At 43.8% G+C, this 19,259-nt stretch overlaps 1 protein-coding gene across 1 annotated transcript in view; it reads left to right on the plus strand.

Annotated features, from left to right (window-relative positions):
* Nucleotides 1-19,259, plus strand: part of LOC119383723 (solute carrier family 26 member 6) — a 47,747-nt gene that overhangs the window by 11,009 nt on the left and 17,479 nt on the right. The window contains exons 4-9 of the mRNA XM_037651995.2: nt 1,533-1,643; nt 3,468-3,628; nt 5,164-5,328; nt 8,941-9,096; nt 13,500-13,582; nt 14,870-15,023. Coding sequence (XP_037507923.1) covers nt 1,533-1,643; nt 3,468-3,628; nt 5,164-5,328; nt 8,941-9,096; nt 13,500-13,582; nt 14,870-15,023 — 830 coding nt within the window. The remainder of the gene's footprint in view (nt 1-1,532; nt 1,644-3,467; nt 3,629-5,163; nt 5,329-8,940; nt 9,097-13,499; nt 13,583-14,869; nt 15,024-19,259) is intronic.

The following is a 19,259-nucleotide window of genomic DNA, read 5'->3' on the forward strand; positions in this document are numbered from 1 at the left end:
ACATCAGGAGGTTTGCATATGGCAAAATGCATCAGAAAACAAACGGGGGTAGCCGATATTCTAACTCAAATAAGTGACCCTGTGCCAGCCATGTAATGCATAGGACAGACAACAAGCGGTCAGTTACAGCAGCGTAATGGAAAGAAGGGTGGCTGGCTGGGCAAGTTTGCACTGCATTATTGAGCAAAAGTGCAATAATTTAACAAAGACGACAGAAGAAAAGCACAGGCACAGTGCGAAGTGTTTTTCTGTCGTCTTAGTTGAAATCTAGTCAAGGACGGAAGTGAATTCGGTGAAGTGACTAGCTGGCATAAAGTGGAATCGGTTTGTGCGGTATAAGGCAGACTGGAGACATAAAATAGGCTGATGATGAAGATGATGATCATGCAATTATGAAAAGGAAGGGAAAAGCTCACAAGCTTGATTGCAGCATTTCAATGCTGGTAACATTAAGACAATACTATGTATTAAATACTTTCTTCTTGGCAAAAGTTTGTTAAAGCAGATTTATTTGCAGACGCATCATTCATTTCATAAAGGCAATCCTGGCCGTGGTGGTCAAATTTTCGATGAAGGTGAAAATACTAGAGGCCCGTGTACTTAGATTCAGGTGTATGTTAAAATACCCCAGGGGGTCGAAATTTCCAGAGCCCTCCACTACGGCGTGCCCCATAATATTGTGGTTTTGGCACGTAATATTCCAGGAACTGTTATTATTATTATCACTTCATAAAGGATTTTGCTGGCCTTGGCCAAACTAACACGGCAACCAATCATTTGACTGATGTAGTTGGATGTTTCGATGCATTCGTGCTGCTACAATTTAGCGACGCAAGTCAGTTCGTTTGTTTACTTGATTGGCACCTTTGAGTGCTCGTAGCGGTAGCTTAGCATGTAAGCTGTCGTGCTGCTAAGCTCAGAGGCATTTGTTCAGCCGCATTATGGGAAAGGGGGGGAGGGGGGGTAAACTACAAGAACATTTGTGCACTTAGATTTAGGTGCACATTGAAAACACCAGGTGGTCAAAATTAATCTAGAGTCCCCCCACTAAGGTGTGGTGGGACTCTGGTGGGGGGGGGGGGGGGGGGGGGGGACTACGGCGGGGGAAGTCAGTTTTGGCATGTGAAACCCCAGATTTTTTTTTTTTTTTACATATGAGGGCATGTTATATGAGCATAAAAGAATTAACAGAAGGTACTGAAAGGTGCACACTATAGCAGAACACTAAAAGAAAGCAGAGCAGATTAAAGTTTACTATGTAATTTAGTTGCTGTCAGTTCTCTTCAAGCCATGCCTCCTCTCCTGTTAATAATCAAAAGCATTTAAGAGTCGGTAATTTTTCTGGTACTGCTATTGTGCTCAGTGTGACCTACAATGTGCAACTGCTTTGACACGCACGTGGTAGTACTACATGTATTCTAAGAGCTCGAGAAAAATTATCTTGTGGATATGTGCCTGTATAAGTTTTGCCACTAAGCCTTTCTGCTGGCTTTCTTAAACATTAATTCCAATTGTGTGTCTCCTCCTTGCAGGTTTGGGCTATGCCCTGCTTGCCGCTGTACCACCTGTTTGTGCCTTGTACAATGCCATGTTTCCCATGATGATTTACTTCATTCTTGGCACCGCTAGGCAGGCGTCAGTTGGTAAGTGAATCATTTGTGTCATCGCCAATTTATTTCCATTTTTGATATTGTCACGTGGTCGTGATGCTGTAGGACACAAACTGAAGCATGTATAGCTGAAACACTTTATTGGGCGAACTGGTGCCCAGAAAAAGAAGTGGCACACTCAGTGCAATGATAGTGTTCAGTACGATCGTCGGTCACCAGTAATATGATCAGTCGTGAAATGCGTCGGCTTTTATACTTGCCTGATTGAACCTTCCAGTGTTATCATTGGTGCTAGCCTTAGTTCGAGAAGAAACTGAACTACTTGTGTCCTGTGTGCAATCTTATCAGCACATTCTAAAACAATCGGGAATCTTACAGTACATTCCAGCACGGCCTGCGCCAAGCTTCAGTAGCACATGTATTGGTAACATAGAAATGAGTGCGTGTGGCATTATGTAGATTATTGTGAAAAAAAAATTTAGAACAAAGTCAGGAAAGTTACGGTAGTTTATCACCGACTCATGACGCTAATGCAAGTGAACTTGAATTTCACTAACCTTCAGAATGAATTCAATTTTAACCCACTCTTCTCTCTTTAAACTGAGAATTGTGTCTAAAACTTGAATACAAACTTGATTTTATGCACTCTAACGTCTGAACGTCATTGTTGGGTGATGATTTGGTACTGATGCATAAACAAACACGCATGCTAGAAAGGTCAGTAAGATGTTTCAAACATTCAAACTCAGCTGTTTTATGCAGTATTCATTTAGGTAATGAACTGCATAAATTTGTGGCAGTTCAATGCTCATTCATCATCTTGCATAGACACTGCGGTAATGTTTCCAGTGTGCTGCATGTTGATTGCAAAGGCCACATAGAAAGCTTGGATGTCAGTAGAGGAAGCGCTTGTTTGAATCATATAAGAAGGCAAGCTCATCATAGTTATATAGTGCTGTTGTGTACACTTATAAAATATTTACTTGAAAGCAGCACAAAAGAAGCGGTGAACACGGGAAAAATGTTATAGCTGATGGCTGTAACAGCATCTGAGTAGTTGAAGCACAATGCCAAACATTGCCATTGCTTGAAAAATTAAGAATATTGTACAAAATTTACTAAAACATTTTTCTTTCACTCAGTTCATAGTTTTTTTTTTATGAATAAAACAGCACTGTTTTTTCAATTCAGTAGCATTTCTTTATTTCATAAATTGCATAAATAATGGCTTGTAGAATGTTTTATCCTTCACGGCGTCACTCCAGTCTATTCGAATAATCATCGTCTTCAATGTCCTCAAATGAGAACGCATCACTTTCTGTTTTTATGCAAGACTCTGCGGATCTGTTGTTTGAGAAGAAGTCATCAAAATATTTTATTTCTCACGTGCCTTCATTCTTGTATGGCATGAAAGCAGGAATTTTTTATGCATTTGTGTTAATAATGTTGAGAAAGGCTAGATAAAAATGGCACAACATGGCAAGTTGTCTCCCTCTAGTACGTTAAATTGCAACTAGAAGCAATAGGGTGAGTAGAGTCGTCACTGGCTCACTGTGTGGTGCATTTTTCTTCATGATGAGTGCACTTGTCACTTGTTGCATCGGTACAAAATATCACGACGACTATACTTATCAGTGGGACAGGAAGTATCAGGGTTTTGCTCACATGTTTCTCCTGTGCTAGGTAAACTGCAGAAAGGATACCTCACCTCTCCTTTTGTTTACCAAAACTATTGTGCAGCAAAACATGCAGGATGACAAGCAACATGAAGTGGCATACTTATTGAGCTCTCTTTTTTTTTTGTTGAACCTTAGTTGAACCTTGTGGATCCCTTGTTTAAAACAATGATGTGTGCAGGTGCCGACGCTGTTACGTCAATGATGACTGGAACCATTGTCCGTGAGCTCACTTCTGGAGGCACGAGCCAGGATGGGCTGAACCCAAACTCAACGCATCCTGTGCCATACACTGTGGCGGAGGTCACCTCTGCACTCTGCTTGACTATTGGCATCATACAAGTGAGGCTGTCAGGATCAGCCTAAGTAGAGCTCCATCACTTTGAAGTGCGCTCGTAGTTAGTTACTTGCCTTACCTCCCAGTTTCCCATTTCAGCCAATCCAGCATGTATCAGAAAACCCTTCAATCTCATCACCCTGAGCATTACACGACTTGCCCACGTCCACGTGTCCCTCTGAGCCACACTGTTGGGTATTTATGTGGGTTTACTCTCTGGTCTGCTCTGCACAGTATGCTTTATACCGTTTAACTTTATACATATGTATAAATTTTCATCTCATGAGTCGTTGCACGCTGTTATGTGTCTAGATGGTATCAGATTGTATGCAAGCAACACAAATTCTTTAGGCAGCGGCCATATTTTCTTCTGAGCATACATGAGCCTCACTTAGGCCTCCTTTTTTTAGTGTAATAAGATAGAGAGCAGTGATGGTTACCTAACACAAAGTACTTTGCTCCCTTTCATCCTTACTATATGTTGCACTGCTAACCTTAGCCACTATAGAGACAGGAAAGCGTTAAATTTCAGGAAGAGGAATCAACTTTATTTACACATATGGTGCGGTCCTCGGGGTGGCTTCACGTGCGCAGCGACCCTTTCGGCGCTATTCAAGCAAATGACACGCCGCTTGTTATTAATGTTTCCTTTGTATCACAAGAGCATACCATTTGAATAGATTGTGATTGCAGGAGAAGACTTTAAAAAATGGAGATGTGCACAGAGCGTATGACTGTCGCCATTGTGCCTGCATGCCAGATCGCTGACGGCAACCTCTACCTATAGGTGGTGTGCCAAGTGTACCAAAGTTGTCGATATCCTGGGACACTTCAATGTGTTCAGACATTTAAATGTTTTGCCTTGCTTTCTTTCACATAATTTCGGAGGCCCATTAGTACTTTAGTGCGCTTTATATTGATTCAGTAATTCCAATGTTTTTCTTAAAATTCATCAGACAAAACAACATTTATCAAAAAGTATGGATTCACTTGTCCCCAGCCAGAATTTGATTCCGTCCCATGGCATGTAAGCCCCTGTGTTGTCCTAGTCAGGCTGTCGTCAACATCACCATCATCACAAGCAGTTTGGCTGTCATAATACCACTTTACCATCATTGTCATGGTGTCGCCGTTGTCTAAGTTGTCGTTATTGCCATGGCTATTATTGTAATCTTCCTTGTTGATGGGCAAGTTATTGGGTTTTCTGATGGCATCTAGGGCTTTCCTCTCATGGCACTTTAAGGTGCTTCTTCAATGATGTACTCAAATGTGATCATTTTGATTGTTCTTTTATCTATTCATTGTGTTTCCGTGAAATTTCTTCATTTTTGCTTGCTGCACAAAAGCAAATGTAAGCAGATAGACACACTGATAAGAATTTTTTGAGTGATTGTAGTAAGCTGGCAGAAACCTCTCCAAAATGCGTCCCTGCTCTTTTTTTTTGTTCTTTTCATTATGCTTTGTAGCATGAGCTGCTGCGGTAACACAATATTTACCATTGTTTCTTTTATTTTTCCCCCAACGCACTTCATGCATGTAGTTGGTGTTCAGCTTCCTGAGCCTTGGTGCACTCAACGTGTTCCTGTCGGAGCAGATGATCAACGGCTTTGCGACCGGTGTTGCCATCCAGGTGGTGGTCAGTCAGCTGGGATCACTATTTGGAAACAGGGTGCCCCACATGAGCGGAATGTTCACCATTTACAAAGTGAGCAAGTGATTTGTAAAACTGATTTGGTATGATTACCTCCACCTGTTTCCGCGAGCTGAACCGGCTCTATTCGCCACGAGATCGGGCTATAGGTGGCAGCACCGTCGCCGCGTTAGTGTGGACATGTGGTCGGCGGCACATATACAAATGTACGCAGCGGCGTTTTGCTGTAGGCGGTTTGAGTCGATTGTCGGCAAATACCGCGTGTTGACTGCATCCTAATGTGCAATATGCGCCCTCCATTCCTACATTAATGCTCAAAGCCGGCCTAACAGGCCTATTGCGTGTGAGAGAAGCGCAATCTGCCAATTAATGGGGTGTGGGCCTTCGGTCACAGTCATGTTTTGCACCGTGTTCGATGTTTTTTCTTGCTTTATTTGTACGTGTTTAACTTGTGTTCTGCTTATACCACAATATAAATAGTGTTGGGCAACTAAGCCCATTACGTATTTATTTCTTGCTCTAGCGGCTAAAAAAACAGAGAGAGCCTGTATTTCTGCGTAGTTGGATGAAGTAGAACTTTGTGGACTCTGATTTTCTGTTTGCATGGAAACGTATGGCTTGGGGTCTTTTTTACCGCTAACCGGCCTTTGCCGACGTTAGTTCATGCTTTGCGCTATCACATGGGTTTCGAAATCGCCAACAGTTTACGAGACGGTGTCGCTAAAATTCAACATTCACACCTCGACATTTAGTACTTCTTTCGTTTAGGATGGCGCCAAATGCACCATGTGATGTGCTTGACCGACAAAGTGGGACCCACATTGAAATGATTTTGGCGAATGGACAGTACGATGATTACACCTAGCGTCGTACCGACACGTGCATGCACTCACTTATTGGAGTGCATACAAGTCTGGGAAGACGAAATGCTTGTGTATATCATGTAGGCATGCGTACAAGCATTTGATACTATGCTAACACACCGGAATGAGCTGCCCTCTGAGGACGGTGCAACACGTACAGGCACATGCGAACACGATGTGGCTAGCAGACGACGCAAGGAGCCATCCACACTGCGGGGTTTCTTCTGCTCTCCCCTAGGTGCCTACTCTGTTTGACCTCGCGGCCAATTGCATATGTAATGAAGTGGATTTATCAACATGTGTGCATCTGCGGAAGAACATACTTTTGGAACCACTCTTTTGTCACCTCTTTCCTGTACCAAACTCGTTCACTTTATGACTCCAAGATTCATACAGGGTGTTGTGGTGGCCCAATATCTGTACAATGCTGCTGAGCACATAGTCAAGGGTTTGATTCCCAGCCGTAACAGCTTTATTCCAATGGGGGTATACGGCAAGCAGCTTGTGCACTGAATGTTTGATGCTTGTTAGAAACCAACAGCCGATTGGAATTGCCATCCTGGAGCCCTTCTTGTGCACCCTGTGTTGTCTTGGGCTGTCAAAATCAGTCACCCGAGTCGGGTTGGGTCAATCGGTCAGTCACTCGGTGGCAAAAAGTTCCACTTTAAAATAGAAACAAAAATACCACAGTGCCCAAATCTGTAGGCTTGTGAGAATAGTAAATTTTAGGCCTGAAGCGAATTCGAAGTGAATAGTGATTTGGTCAAATAATTTCGAAGTGAATTCGAATAGTATATATCACATATTATAAAGAAGGATGAGCATATTTGTCATGACCCAACTAACCTGCACAATATTTCTAAAGTTGAAACAAGGCATATGCAAATCTCATTCTTTTTGGTTCAAAGGGAAGTGGAAGCAACTTTAAGTAGCAGCAGGATTTCACTTTCGGTAGAATGCAAGTGATAGCCTGTAAAATACGTTACGTTTTAAAATTTACTATACTTAGAGCATAGAAGCTAACATAGCAAGCTTTTAAACTTAAAAAATGATGAATCGATGTGAGGGTAATACATATATATGTTCATCTAACCTTGAAGTGTGGCTTCACGGCGGTGTGGATTCCCCCTGGATAGGTGTATTCACGGTGTAGCACCCCCTCCACTGCAGTGAAACCACCTTTACAGGGGGTTACATATGGTTTATATGTCTATTCGTTCATTTCGAATACTTCGAAATTTCGTAGAATTTAAATTCGTGTCGAAGCGAATTTGAATACTGTAATATTCGTTCGAATACTTGAAGTACTCGAACATTCGCACAAGCCTACAAATTTGATAGCTTGAGTCAAGGTGATGTGACAAATATATAACTGCTCTCTAATTAATTGGGCTTGAAGTGACTCTAGCACTGGTTATTTCTGCCATTCAACAAATGATTGTCTCTCGAGCAACTAGTCCTTTCGATATGACAAGCGTAATATATTTTTCTCTGGAAGGCGCGGCAGAGAGTGTTGTAACTTCGATGAACAGGTTTGCGCTTTGGCCCTACAGGTGGAAATGGCCAGCACAACTACTGCCAGTTAAATGGCATTTGGTGCATGAGAGCACTGCTTTTGCACACATGAACTTGTAAAAGCTGCGAAAGTTCTGGTTGCTTGGCAGTCCATTACATATATATAAGGGTCACACCACAAAATATAAAACATGGGACAATGGCACCCAGGAATGAGTGCTAACATCTAACTAACCTTTATTGCGAATAAGCCGACGCGATCTATTTCCCATACTGAAAAAGAAGTTGCCTTGTTAAATGTGCTGGCTCGTGCATGTGGGTTTCATGATTATGCTGTTAACATACTTTCGTATAGATTTTTCTTATGCTCGTGATGAGTTTTTGCTAGCTTCGTGGGTCCACAATGTTCTGTCACTCATCATGCTAGTTTCTAGCTATGTTCCATTTAACAGGAGTTTCACTTACTGAGAGATGAACAAGGCTGCAGAATTCAAGTATGAAGCCAATCATATTGCAGGCACTTGTTTATTTAAAGGGGTACTGACACAAAATTTCGTGGCCGAGATAGCCTGCGGGATCGATTGCCATGAACATGCGTATATCATCTGGAAAATATCAGCAGCGAATATAGCTTGGAAGGTATTTCAAATGAATTTTGAAGTCTGTGTGAGCGATCGACATCATTGCACTATTGACGCCCTCAAAGGTGACCCTCGGTGACCCCCCTACTGGCCTCACGTGATCACGCTGCAACAAGTTATGATGACGTCATAGCCGCCATTTTTTTGTCGCATTCGCTCCAGCAGCCTACTTTTTGGCGACTGCTCACGAACCGCGCGGGAGCGCGTCACAATTCTGTGTGCTGACGTGATTGAGTGCAGCACCCGCTGTGTGGTGATAGTTGCACCCGGGGGCTTGTCGTTTTTGAAACTGAAACTGACACTGGTCGGTAATGAGGAGCCTGTGATTAATTATGTGTCGTGCGCTGCAGCAAACGATGTGCTGTGTTATCACTGACAGGCCCCCAGCAACACATTGCAGCAAAAAAACACAAGGCCAAAATTTTTGTGCCAGTACCCTTTGAAGCAGCAAATACGTTTGAGAGATTTCCATTTGCTAGGGGTCTACTGTATCAGTTCCTGTCTTCCGTCATCCTGTAGCCTGCACTGCACGCTTATAAGCCTTGCATATAATGAAGTAGTGTGTTGCGATGTTATGTGCATGCATCATGCATGTTATGCGTGCGTACCGTAGATCTGGAAATAACGTTTCACTCTTTTTCCTGCAGACAATCTACGCTTTTTTCGAGCGCATCGATGATGTCGCATGGCAGACGGCATTGGTGGCCTTTGTCGCTGTCACGATAATCATGGCTGTCAAGATTTTCCTCGATCCCTCTGTGCTCAAGAAACTGGGTATTCCCCTTCCCATTGAGCTGGTTGTTGTAAGTTCACCAGTTTGTTGTTGAACGGTAAAGCAACAGTAAAGCACAGGGATGCAACAGCTGCGCCAATTGCGCCAATTTGATACAATTCCTTATTGATGCGTTAAGCTGAGCCAAAGCCGTGAAATTGGTTAAAATTGCATCACGCTGCGCCAAAATGCCCGACCGGCTTAAAATTTTTCCAGTTGCCAGTGATTCCACTCCTGCGCCAACTGCGCCAAAGTGCGCCAAATTGTATTTACTGCGCCATCCTGATAATATCGACGAAATTTGCACCAAACTGCGCCAAAGTCTCGGGTTTGGGGGCGTCTATCACCGGCAATCGCACCGCCGGCGCGTCAGAACATGTGCAGCTCGATCTTGGGGCTGCCAATAAAGTCGCAATCATGGACCAAGAATTATTCCGCTGAATAAATAGCGCTCGCGCGTGCGTTCCGAGTAAGCCACGATGCCGTGCACGTTGCCGACGCAGCTTCTGTTCTGCAAGTCGGCTCGACAGCAAAACGCGCTCTCCGCAGAGGCTCGTGACGTCTAGGCCTATCGATGGCGAGAAAGTGCGACGGCGATTTATCGGCGGACGTCGTCTGTTCCAGAAACGCTGCTGATAGCTCGTTTCAAGCGTCGCACGGCACGTAAGGAAAAAAATGTTCAGTAATAACTACATGAGTGCCGCTAAAATGTCTGTCACTTTTGTTTCCGGACATCGCGGAATGAAATCTGGGATCGCTCGCAGTAGATATATGGGGCAATATCGAATTTTCCTTGCTTCGCGTTTATGGAAGGGCACGCGAACGGTGGAAACGCGTTGAGACTTTTCCTCAGATATACTTTATCCATGGATCTTCATCCAGAACAGATTTTTCGTAATTCCTTCCGCCAGCACGCCCGAGTTAACTCGGACGTGCTGGCGGAAGGAATTTGTAATCACTCTGCGGTAAATACCCCCTAAAAGGCCCTGGCCTCTCAAGCTCACGTGCTAGGGTTCCAATTCGAATTTTTGCTTGCTTTTTTAAAAATATCATCTCATTAGTAAAATCATATCTCCTGGTCGGAGCAGCCGCAAATACGCAGCTGTCAGTAGCGGGCCCGTCGCTGACGGCCCACAGTGAAGCGGCTACGCCATGTTACACGTCCGCCCCTCGCTTTCGGGGCTCAATAGCTAACGGTTAAAAAAACTCAGTTTCGCTTAAGAGCGAAGCAATGAATGCGATACCAAAAAAACTGTATTGTGAAACGAAGTAAGACTAGCAGCTAACTCTTTTGGATCCGATCTCGCGTTACTCAACAAAACGCTGGTTTAAGGGAATATGGCCCCTCCAGGAACCGAAGCGTTTTCTTGCTCTGAGTTCTCTAAACGCGCAGTAAGCGTTGAGAGCACAGCAAGTTTACGAGCCGTCTCCTGATGCCTTGAGATAGCGCGCGCGCAAGCGACTGCGCTTTTCGAACGATGCCCTCCCCCCCCCCCTTCCGCTCCCCTGGCGTCCCTTCATGCTCCTTACGAAAGACGGGCGGGGCGTTTCCTCTCTGTTTGATGAGCAATCGACGGCAGGCCCGGACGCGGGAAGATGTTATCTCATGCGCTGTCCGTGCGGCGGAGACAGACGGCCGGCTAGTTTAATCTCCGCTTCAGCCGCGTTCGTCGCCAGCTTTTACCCGCGGCTAGAATGCGCATGGTGATGTTATTAATTTGGACTTTATACGGAAAATTACGGCAACGGCGACGGCAAAAATCCGCCGAGAGTGTCCATATAATTGCTATCGCAAGGGTCAATGTACGGGGCAGATTTTGCGCCCCCCCCTTCTTAGGTGATTAGGGGGGGGGGGGCTGCCCCCGCTGTGCGCACGCCTATGCTCCTGAGATGATTTTTTTCCATGAGATTTGCAATGAATCAAAATATTTCTAGCCTTCATAAGAGCTCCATAATAATACTCAGGTGCTTGAATGTTAATGCAATATGCTTCTGTATTGCACTCCAGGATGTAAAATTCGCTACTCCAAAGTGCTCCCAGATGCAAAATTATCTCCTCCGAAGTGCTCCAAGATGAAAATTTTGCTGCTACAAAGTGCTCCAAAACGGAAATTCTGCTGCTCCAAAAATTGCTCCAAATCAGAAGTCCTCGGTAGCATCACTGAGTTGCGCAAATTTGAGCAAGAAATGGAGGCTGCGTTGGTCATCTGCAGCGTGGACATCGTCATCCAATACAGACGTGCAGACCCTAACCCCTCGCGAAAGAAAAAAAAGTCAGTTTCACTGCAAGGATGAAGCAATGAATGCGATAGCAACAAAACTTTTTTGTATCCGATCTCGCGTAACCCTACAAAACGGTGTAAGAGAATACGGCCGCTCCAGGGAAAGATGCTCTTTCTGCACAGTGTCCTCGCACTGAGAGCGCAGCATGTAGCAGGATATACGAACCGCACGTTGATGGCTGCCAAGATAGCGCGCGCCAGCGATCGCAACCGCGACCTTAGAATCAAAGGTCAAAGTTGCTACTCGAGCGACTGCCCCCCCGCCCCCCTCTCGCGTCTTTTCATGCTCGTTCAAGACGGGCGGAGCGTTTCCTCTATGCTTTGGTGGCAGGCTTCCCGAGCGGAGTGGTGTTATCGCATACGCCCTCCGAGCGACGGAGATGGGCTGGCTCGTTTGATATCTGCTTCAGCCGCGTTCGTCGCCCGCATTCGCGTGCTTTTACCCACGGTAGAACATACTATGCACAGGGATATGTTATCAATTTGGACTTTATACGGGAGATGACGGCAAAAACTCGTCGAGAGTGTCCATATAGTTGCTATCGCAATAGAAAAGGACAGTAGTTTTCAAATTTCCTGATGCTTGTTTTATTGCGTGCAGAACGCTTTTTAAGCCACTTTTGCCGCAGTACACTGGTGTGCTGCGGAAAAGCACAGTGAGATTTAGAAGGGGCTATTAGGTACTAGCTGTCAGGGACACAGCACATTTTGTTCCTTAACTACTCGTTCGTGCACGCGCCGTGTAATTAGGAGTACTAGTATGATCGCTGACGTCTCAAAATTATTGGCAATCATTTGGAGCTGCTGTGTATGGCGTTTCTGCGGCCCTGAGAAACAATAGACAAAAGCGTATGCCAGTTTTCTTTTTTCGCCACCCCCACTTGCTCCTGCTTTACGAATCTCCCAAATTTCCTGGTTGCCAGGTTCGTAGGTCCACACTAGCATTTCCAGTGCCTGTCGAATTATTTGACAGGTCCTGCAAATGCTAATGTGAACTTAGTCATTGTTCGCACCGTGGGGTGGCTCAACTCAATGCTTTTATTGAAATAGTAGTGTTCACGTGCACTGTGCACGAATTAGCTGATGTTTAATGGTTTCTACACATTTTTGTTTTCTTTTCTTAAAATAAGCCTTCTTTGTTATACTGCTCCAAATTTGGGATTTCGGGCTAAAAAATGCAGGGTTCTTTTCGTGACCTGCTCCAAATTTGGATTTTTATGCTCCAAAAGCAACATTTTGCTGCTCCAAAAATTGCTCCAAATCCCATTTCGGCTGTTGCATCCCTGAAAACATGAATTCATCTGTTTACAGTCTGTGCATTTATGTACTAGTGAGCATATTACAAAGTGTCACTTGTAGTACAGTGGAAATCCAGAAATGGCAGAAGTTTGGGGGAAGATGGATGCTTGAAAAGATAAAATATTCTTAAACACGGTGTGTCGATGGAGCCGACGTTTCGACAAGCGGACTTGTCTCCTGCTAGGCTGCAGCTGTCAAGTGTGACGTTTTGCAAAACGATCTACAACTCTCTCTTTGGAATTCTTGCAGCGCAGCCTTGAAGAAAAGTCCACTTGTCAAAACATCGGATCCACCGACACGCTGTGTTCACGAATGTTTCATCTTATAGTACAGCGGAACCTTAGTAATTCATAGTAGGCTGATTGGGAATCCCAGATAATATGTATTATATGTGTGGTCCCGAACCTTTACACGTAAATTCAACCGAATAATTGGTGCTGCCACTCTGCTGCTTCCCGGTTAATTTGCATACCTGGCCGTGGCTTTCAAGCTATGCAGTAGGAGTTGCTTGTCTCAGAGGCTTCAACTAAATCAAGATGAATGCAAATTTTAATGCATTATCATTGCATAACCAATGCAAATATGATCATGAGCATTATGCTGTAATTCTAATTGCAATGATGCCTACCTGTGCACTCTGGGATGCTTGCAAAGTTGATAGTATGAAGTAGTGAGGCTGATTGTAAAATGTACAGTTTATAATATTATTGTCTGCTCGCAACAACATACATTTGTATTCATATTAAGATGTATGAAATGTCCTACCACCTCCTTATATCTCTGTATTTGTGCCATGAGGTTAAACTGCAACATCCAACTGCATGTTTTTTTGTGTTTTTTTTTTCACACTTAGGTGGTGTTGTTCACACTGGCATCTCACTACCTCAACATGAAAGAAAACCATGGTATTGCAGTTGTTGGAACGGTCCCACAAATGTAAGCTGCTGATACCTATGTGCTCATTTGGTCCACTTTGGCCTTTATATTTGGGTGTGCTCTTATTGTTCTGTCATATGATCATCTGTGTTGGTTGAGCAATGCAGAGCATGATGCAATAGGAGGACTTTACTAATTCTAAAAAGACAGGGCATGCAAACACGGACGCATAGAAGAAGTCAGGACACCACTTCTTTCTTGTGTCCGTGTTTGAACACCCTGTCTTTTTAGAATGAATACTTACCAACTAGCTCAGCTCTCTGTTATTCTAAGACTTTACTAATATATGTTGTTTATGGCACGAACCTATCAGTGCTGTAATATGATTCTTTTTTTTTAATCATACAATGCCAACTTCTAAATCCATGCAAGAATGTGGAAAGCATTGGAACTTTACCAGGCTGCAATGTTTAGGAAGTGCAGTAGACAGAAACGATAGCTCTATGCTGTTGTCACCATCACATGTATTGTATTGCACAAGAGGTAGAATAGTACAGCAATAAAAAAGTGCTGTAGATTGCAGCAACAATGAAGAACAGGCAGGCCTAAAATAATTGGGGCAAAATACGTTCAGTAGTTGCCTGAAAGCTGAAGAGCTGCAAAATAAGTAATTTACAAAGTTTAAACTAGTGGTTTGTTAAATTTAGAAGGGAAGGAAATGAAAGCCTGTGGTGATTAGCTGTCTCACTTTATAATGGGCACTAGAACTGTTCCATGAGAAATATGCAAGGCTAGAAAATAGAAAGGTGAAAGGAAAATTATTGTACATAAAAGAGATGTTCCAAAGAAATAGAGAGTGGGATGTAGAAAGCAGTGATGTTCTAAGAAACACGAACCTCTCATAAAAGTGGTTAGCGTGCGGCAAACTTACAAGCATAATGCCACAGCCATGCTTTATTCTTAAGGTAAATCAATGAGAAACAGAAGTTTGCGAATTGTTTAATAAATATATTGATTCATAGCTGAAAGACTAGGTATTTGCTCAGTTACACCCATGATTAGATGTTTCTAAACCAGGGGTTGCGTGAAAAAAATAGAATTTTCGTAATGTCTTGACATGTATCCTGAAACTGAAGGCTACAGTTTGTACTTGGCATTGTAAACATTGCAGCCCATTCGTCATGTTCAGGTTGGCAGTGTGAGCTGCCAATAACTTGTTTTTTTTTTTTAGCAGGAAGTCTGGTCTTCACACTTTTGATGACAGCTGTACTGCTTATCCGAGTCTGTTCAACCAAGATGGTTCTGATGCATTGATCTTTCCTTATCGTTCTTGCCACCACATGCTAGGTTGCCGGAGCCCTCACTTCCAAGCTTCAACACGTCGTTGATAGCTGCCATCCTGCCACAATCGTTTGTCATGGCTGTCGTCAGCTTTGCCATCACGCTCTCATTGGGGAGGATATTTGGCCTGAAACATGGCTATACTGTCGATGCCAACCAGGTACTATATAGTTTTCGGCACTTGTGTGTGAAACTTCACTGTTGATCTTTGAGTGCAGTGAGTGCTGACATGATTTCTAAGCTGGCCTGAAAAGCTGCAACAGCCACAAATATGGCCAGAAAGAACATGGGCAGAGCCTCTGGGATGGCATTAAAGAACTGAGTGCCACGAAAAGCCATAGAAGCACCTGTGAAGTTGAGAGCACTACCTGCAGTTTAGCACAGGTAGCGCAGAAGCTCTGGAGGAATTACAAGGATGCACAATTGCAGTAAAACCTCGGGGATACGAACCTTGCGGGGTTACCAAAAGTATTCGTATCATCGGAATTTCGTATCACCAGAAAACATGAAAAATTAGTACGCGACAATAAGGGAAAGTTGGCATACGTTTTTATTCATTGTTTCTCAGGGCCACAGCGACGTCATGAACAGCTCAGAATGATCGTCAGTAAAGTTTTTAGACGTCAACGATCATAGTTGTACTCGTAAATATATGGTGCATGCGCGCGTGTGTAATTAATGAACCAGAAGTGTTGTGCCTCGTAACCGCTAGTAACCCCTTCCTAATCTTACTACGCTTTTTTGTATGACGCCAGAGTACTGCGGCGAAAGTGACTTAAGAAGCGCTTTGCACACGATAGGCAGAGGCCAAGCTCCTTCGCCAAGACCGTCCGCTTCTTCTCTTGGGGTCTTCGTCCACCTTAATGGGACTTCATGACGGACCAGCAGCCCAAGTTTCAGTCTTTTTTCATAGAATGTCTGATTGCAGGGACATGGCTTGCATCGACGTGGCAGGCACGTGTTAACACAGTGCAAGTACACTGCTGCCTCTAGCACAGGAGCATGCGTCAACGCTTCGGGAAAAAAAAACGCGACGTCAACGTCTCCTGTAACCTAAACGCAAAGGCGCCTAGCGACCTCCAAGATTCATGCGCACTATCTCAGAGGCAACGAGGCACCGTTGATGGTCGCGCAGCGCGCATGCCCGCGCCAGCGCGTGACTACCACGTCTTCAGCGACAGCGTGGGCAGCACCTGTTCGTACCTGTGCGCTAGCGTACGTTCGTATCAAGTGTCGCGGGATGCAAATTGGTTCGCAACAACAGTACTCCAATACATTGCAGGCCAATGGGCCTTGGCCGGGACCACAGAAAAATTCGTATCACCCCAAAATTCGTACGAGCCGTGATCGTATCACCGAGGTTTGACTGTATTGTTGAATAGGCACGTGTAAGCTATAGCCTAACAATCCAGGCTCCATTGAGGTGCATGTAATGGAGTATTATGCCATTTGTACTCTACTTAGTCTTTATCCTTTACATTGAAGCCTTGGCAGTGCCTGCCTTTTCAGTAATGTGCCTGTGTACCGTAAAAACCGGAATATAGATTGAATTTTTTCCCGAAAAACAGTCATAAAAGGTCGACCCCCATCCTATATACCGGTCACTAGCAGAAAAACTTCAGAAGTCTAGCCACTATGGGAAAGTGAAGTCAACTGCCTCCATCGCCATCGCAATCATCGGCGTCGCTTTGTTTACAACCAGCCTTGATTCGTGGGCGGCCTCATCTTGTGTTTGGCTATTGTCTTGTGACTATATGAGCTCCGCACTGCTTTTTTATTTTTCTCGACTGGTGGCCAACGACAGTTCACCGCAGCGTTCAAGAAAACAGCGACCCAGTTCGCGAAGGCGTGAAGAAATCTCGTCGGAAGTGTGTGAAAGATGTGATCGGATGCTAGCGCGCGTGAATGCGAGCAGGAGCCGTGAGTCACAAACAATGACTGAAAGTTTATCTTTGCACGGGTGTTCTCGCCGGATACTTTTTCTTTGTTGCTTCCTGCAATGCCGGCAGCTCTGGTTACAGCGGCACGTATGGCTGCAATCAGCGGCAGATCGAGTGCACCACAGAAGCATTCGCTACTGGCGGAGGGTGAAGGATCACATCATGACAGCAGCGATCCGAAGAAAACTGTTGTGGTGCCAAACAGCAGTGTCAAGAGCTGGAGACGAATGTTGCAAAGTTCACCAGGGGGCCGTGCTCCCATCGTGATTGTGCTACCAGTGACCTCAAAACGCTGTCATGGTCGTTGTGACGTTTCACGAAGGTAGTGTTTGAGCCCATCCTTTGGATTTCTGCCATGTGGAACTTGCGTGTAAAAACACACGTAAATAAATGGCGTTATCACTGTGCACCATTTGAATTTGCGTTTCACAGTAAGCGTGCCTTCTGATACTTTGACCATACCATGTACTTTTTTTTTTTTTCGATTTTCAGTAGTTAAAAGTCGGGGAGTCGACCTATAATCCGGTCCGACCTATATTCCGGTTTTTACGGTAGGTGCATCTATCAAACCAGTGGAACTTTTGATAATAGATAGGCAGGGTCAAATGTAGTCTGAACTAAAGAAGTTAAAAATGAACAATTAAATAATAAAAAGGAGACTTCAGCATGAGTGTTACGTTGATGGCAGGGATGCTGCCTCTGACAGGAAGTGGCTGCTATCAGCATGCAAAAGATGGGCATCTAATGGTTGCCAAGAAATTACAGGCAGAGAAAGTGGGAAAGGGCAGGGGAGGGAAACAACCGAAAGAAAGGGGCAAGTGTGCTCCTTGCTTGTGTGTGTGCAGGATCCTGGAAGCGCGCGTGTTACAACAATCAGTAAACAGTAGCGCATATACATGAGTCAAAGGACACAAAGACGAAACATCAGCAACAAAAGTGAGTCACTGCATAAAATTGTCTTTAACATTTTGACTACGTGACTGTGCATCAGCAAGAGTCTTTCGCTGCACTGAATGCTGTCATTTCAAGCCCCCTAACTGGTAAGGTTGCAAGTAAATGGATAATTGCCCCGAGCCCAAAGAAGTGAAGTTGTGGTCTAATTTGCTGGGCATGCATGTGGGCAGTGTGGCACCACGTAGGCTGTGCCCCTTAAAAATTTAAGCTTAGCTTGGATACGAAGTAGTTCGCATTACAGATAGGCAAACGGTTCATTGAGTAAAAAAGAGGTGACGTAAACAACTTAATCACAAGTGCACACTTTGCCAGATGTGCCTTTTCTCTCTCTATGTGTATGACCCCATTTTGCATGACAGTGCAATGCGTTTTCACGGTGCGTCACATATTGTATTGTAAATGAAACATGGTACTATACATATTTGTGGCTGTATTCAGCTTAACTTGTTTAGATTTGCAGGTATGGAGGCAAGCAGTAACTTGTGATAGTTACTGAAGATCCCTACCCAACTGCAATGCTTTGAAACTTTTACCAGTTTGATGACTGCTACATGAAATATTTACTTTGTGATGTAATTATTGTTTAAGTGATAACTTGTCTGGAAACAAAGCAGTCGGAACCACCATACATTGCACTTATGGTTTTAACCATTAGATTGTAAAAGTATGTTAGTTTGCAGGGCGTGCTTGTAATGAGTATGGGCCAAAAAAAAAAGGCCAACAAATACTAAATCTGGTGCAACTGCTTAACATTGCTAAATCAGATGTATAGACATTGTGACCTTTACTTGTCTGAGTATCCTTGAGAAAGCTTTGCAAGTTTTTTTGTACTTTAAGATGTATTGCATTCAATTGAAATAATTTTGGTTGGGAAGATTTGCATTAAGTGAACTGAACAATGATCTACCAGGAAAATTGGTAAATTAGCCCAAAATTTCTTAGTCATTTAGACTCCTTCATCAGGGGTGTCCTTGGACAGCTGCATCAGCTTTTTAATTTGGTTTGTGACCCAAGATGTGCTTTTCTCGAGAAATGACCCTGCGTAAGCCTTACATATAGGTCCCAAAGACGCTGCCAAAGCCACAAGCTGAACATGTAGAAATGTGAGCTTCCTGAAGCCAACCCAGGTGAAGGCATTTTAAATGACTCGGAAGTCCTACTTTAATTTCTAATATACCTTCTTGGTTGATGATTCCTTAGTTTGTGTGATATGAAGCTTCTGAATAATAAATTTTGTTATTAATAAAAGGGACCCATGTTTATTAGACAAAACCATATGTGGCAACAGATAATGAAACCAATGAAAGCATAAGGGTCCTTATTTGTAGTTTTGAATTGACGTTCAGTAAATACAAGAAAGTTAAATGAAAGTGGATGAAAAAAAAAAAGACAACGCTCCGCCAATGGGAACCAAACCTTAGCATTACGTGGGCAGTGTTGTTGCGCTTTATTCACAAATGTGAACCTATTTTTCTTGTAATCTGCACCGAATTTTATGGACT

The sequence above is a fragment of the Rhipicephalus sanguineus genome, chromosome 2 (genome assembly GCF_013339695.2).
Source record: "Rhipicephalus sanguineus isolate Rsan-2018 chromosome 2, BIME_Rsan_1.4, whole genome shotgun sequence".
In the NCBI taxonomy this organism is placed as follows: Eukaryota; Metazoa; Arthropoda; class Arachnida; order Ixodida; family Ixodidae; genus Rhipicephalus; species Rhipicephalus sanguineus.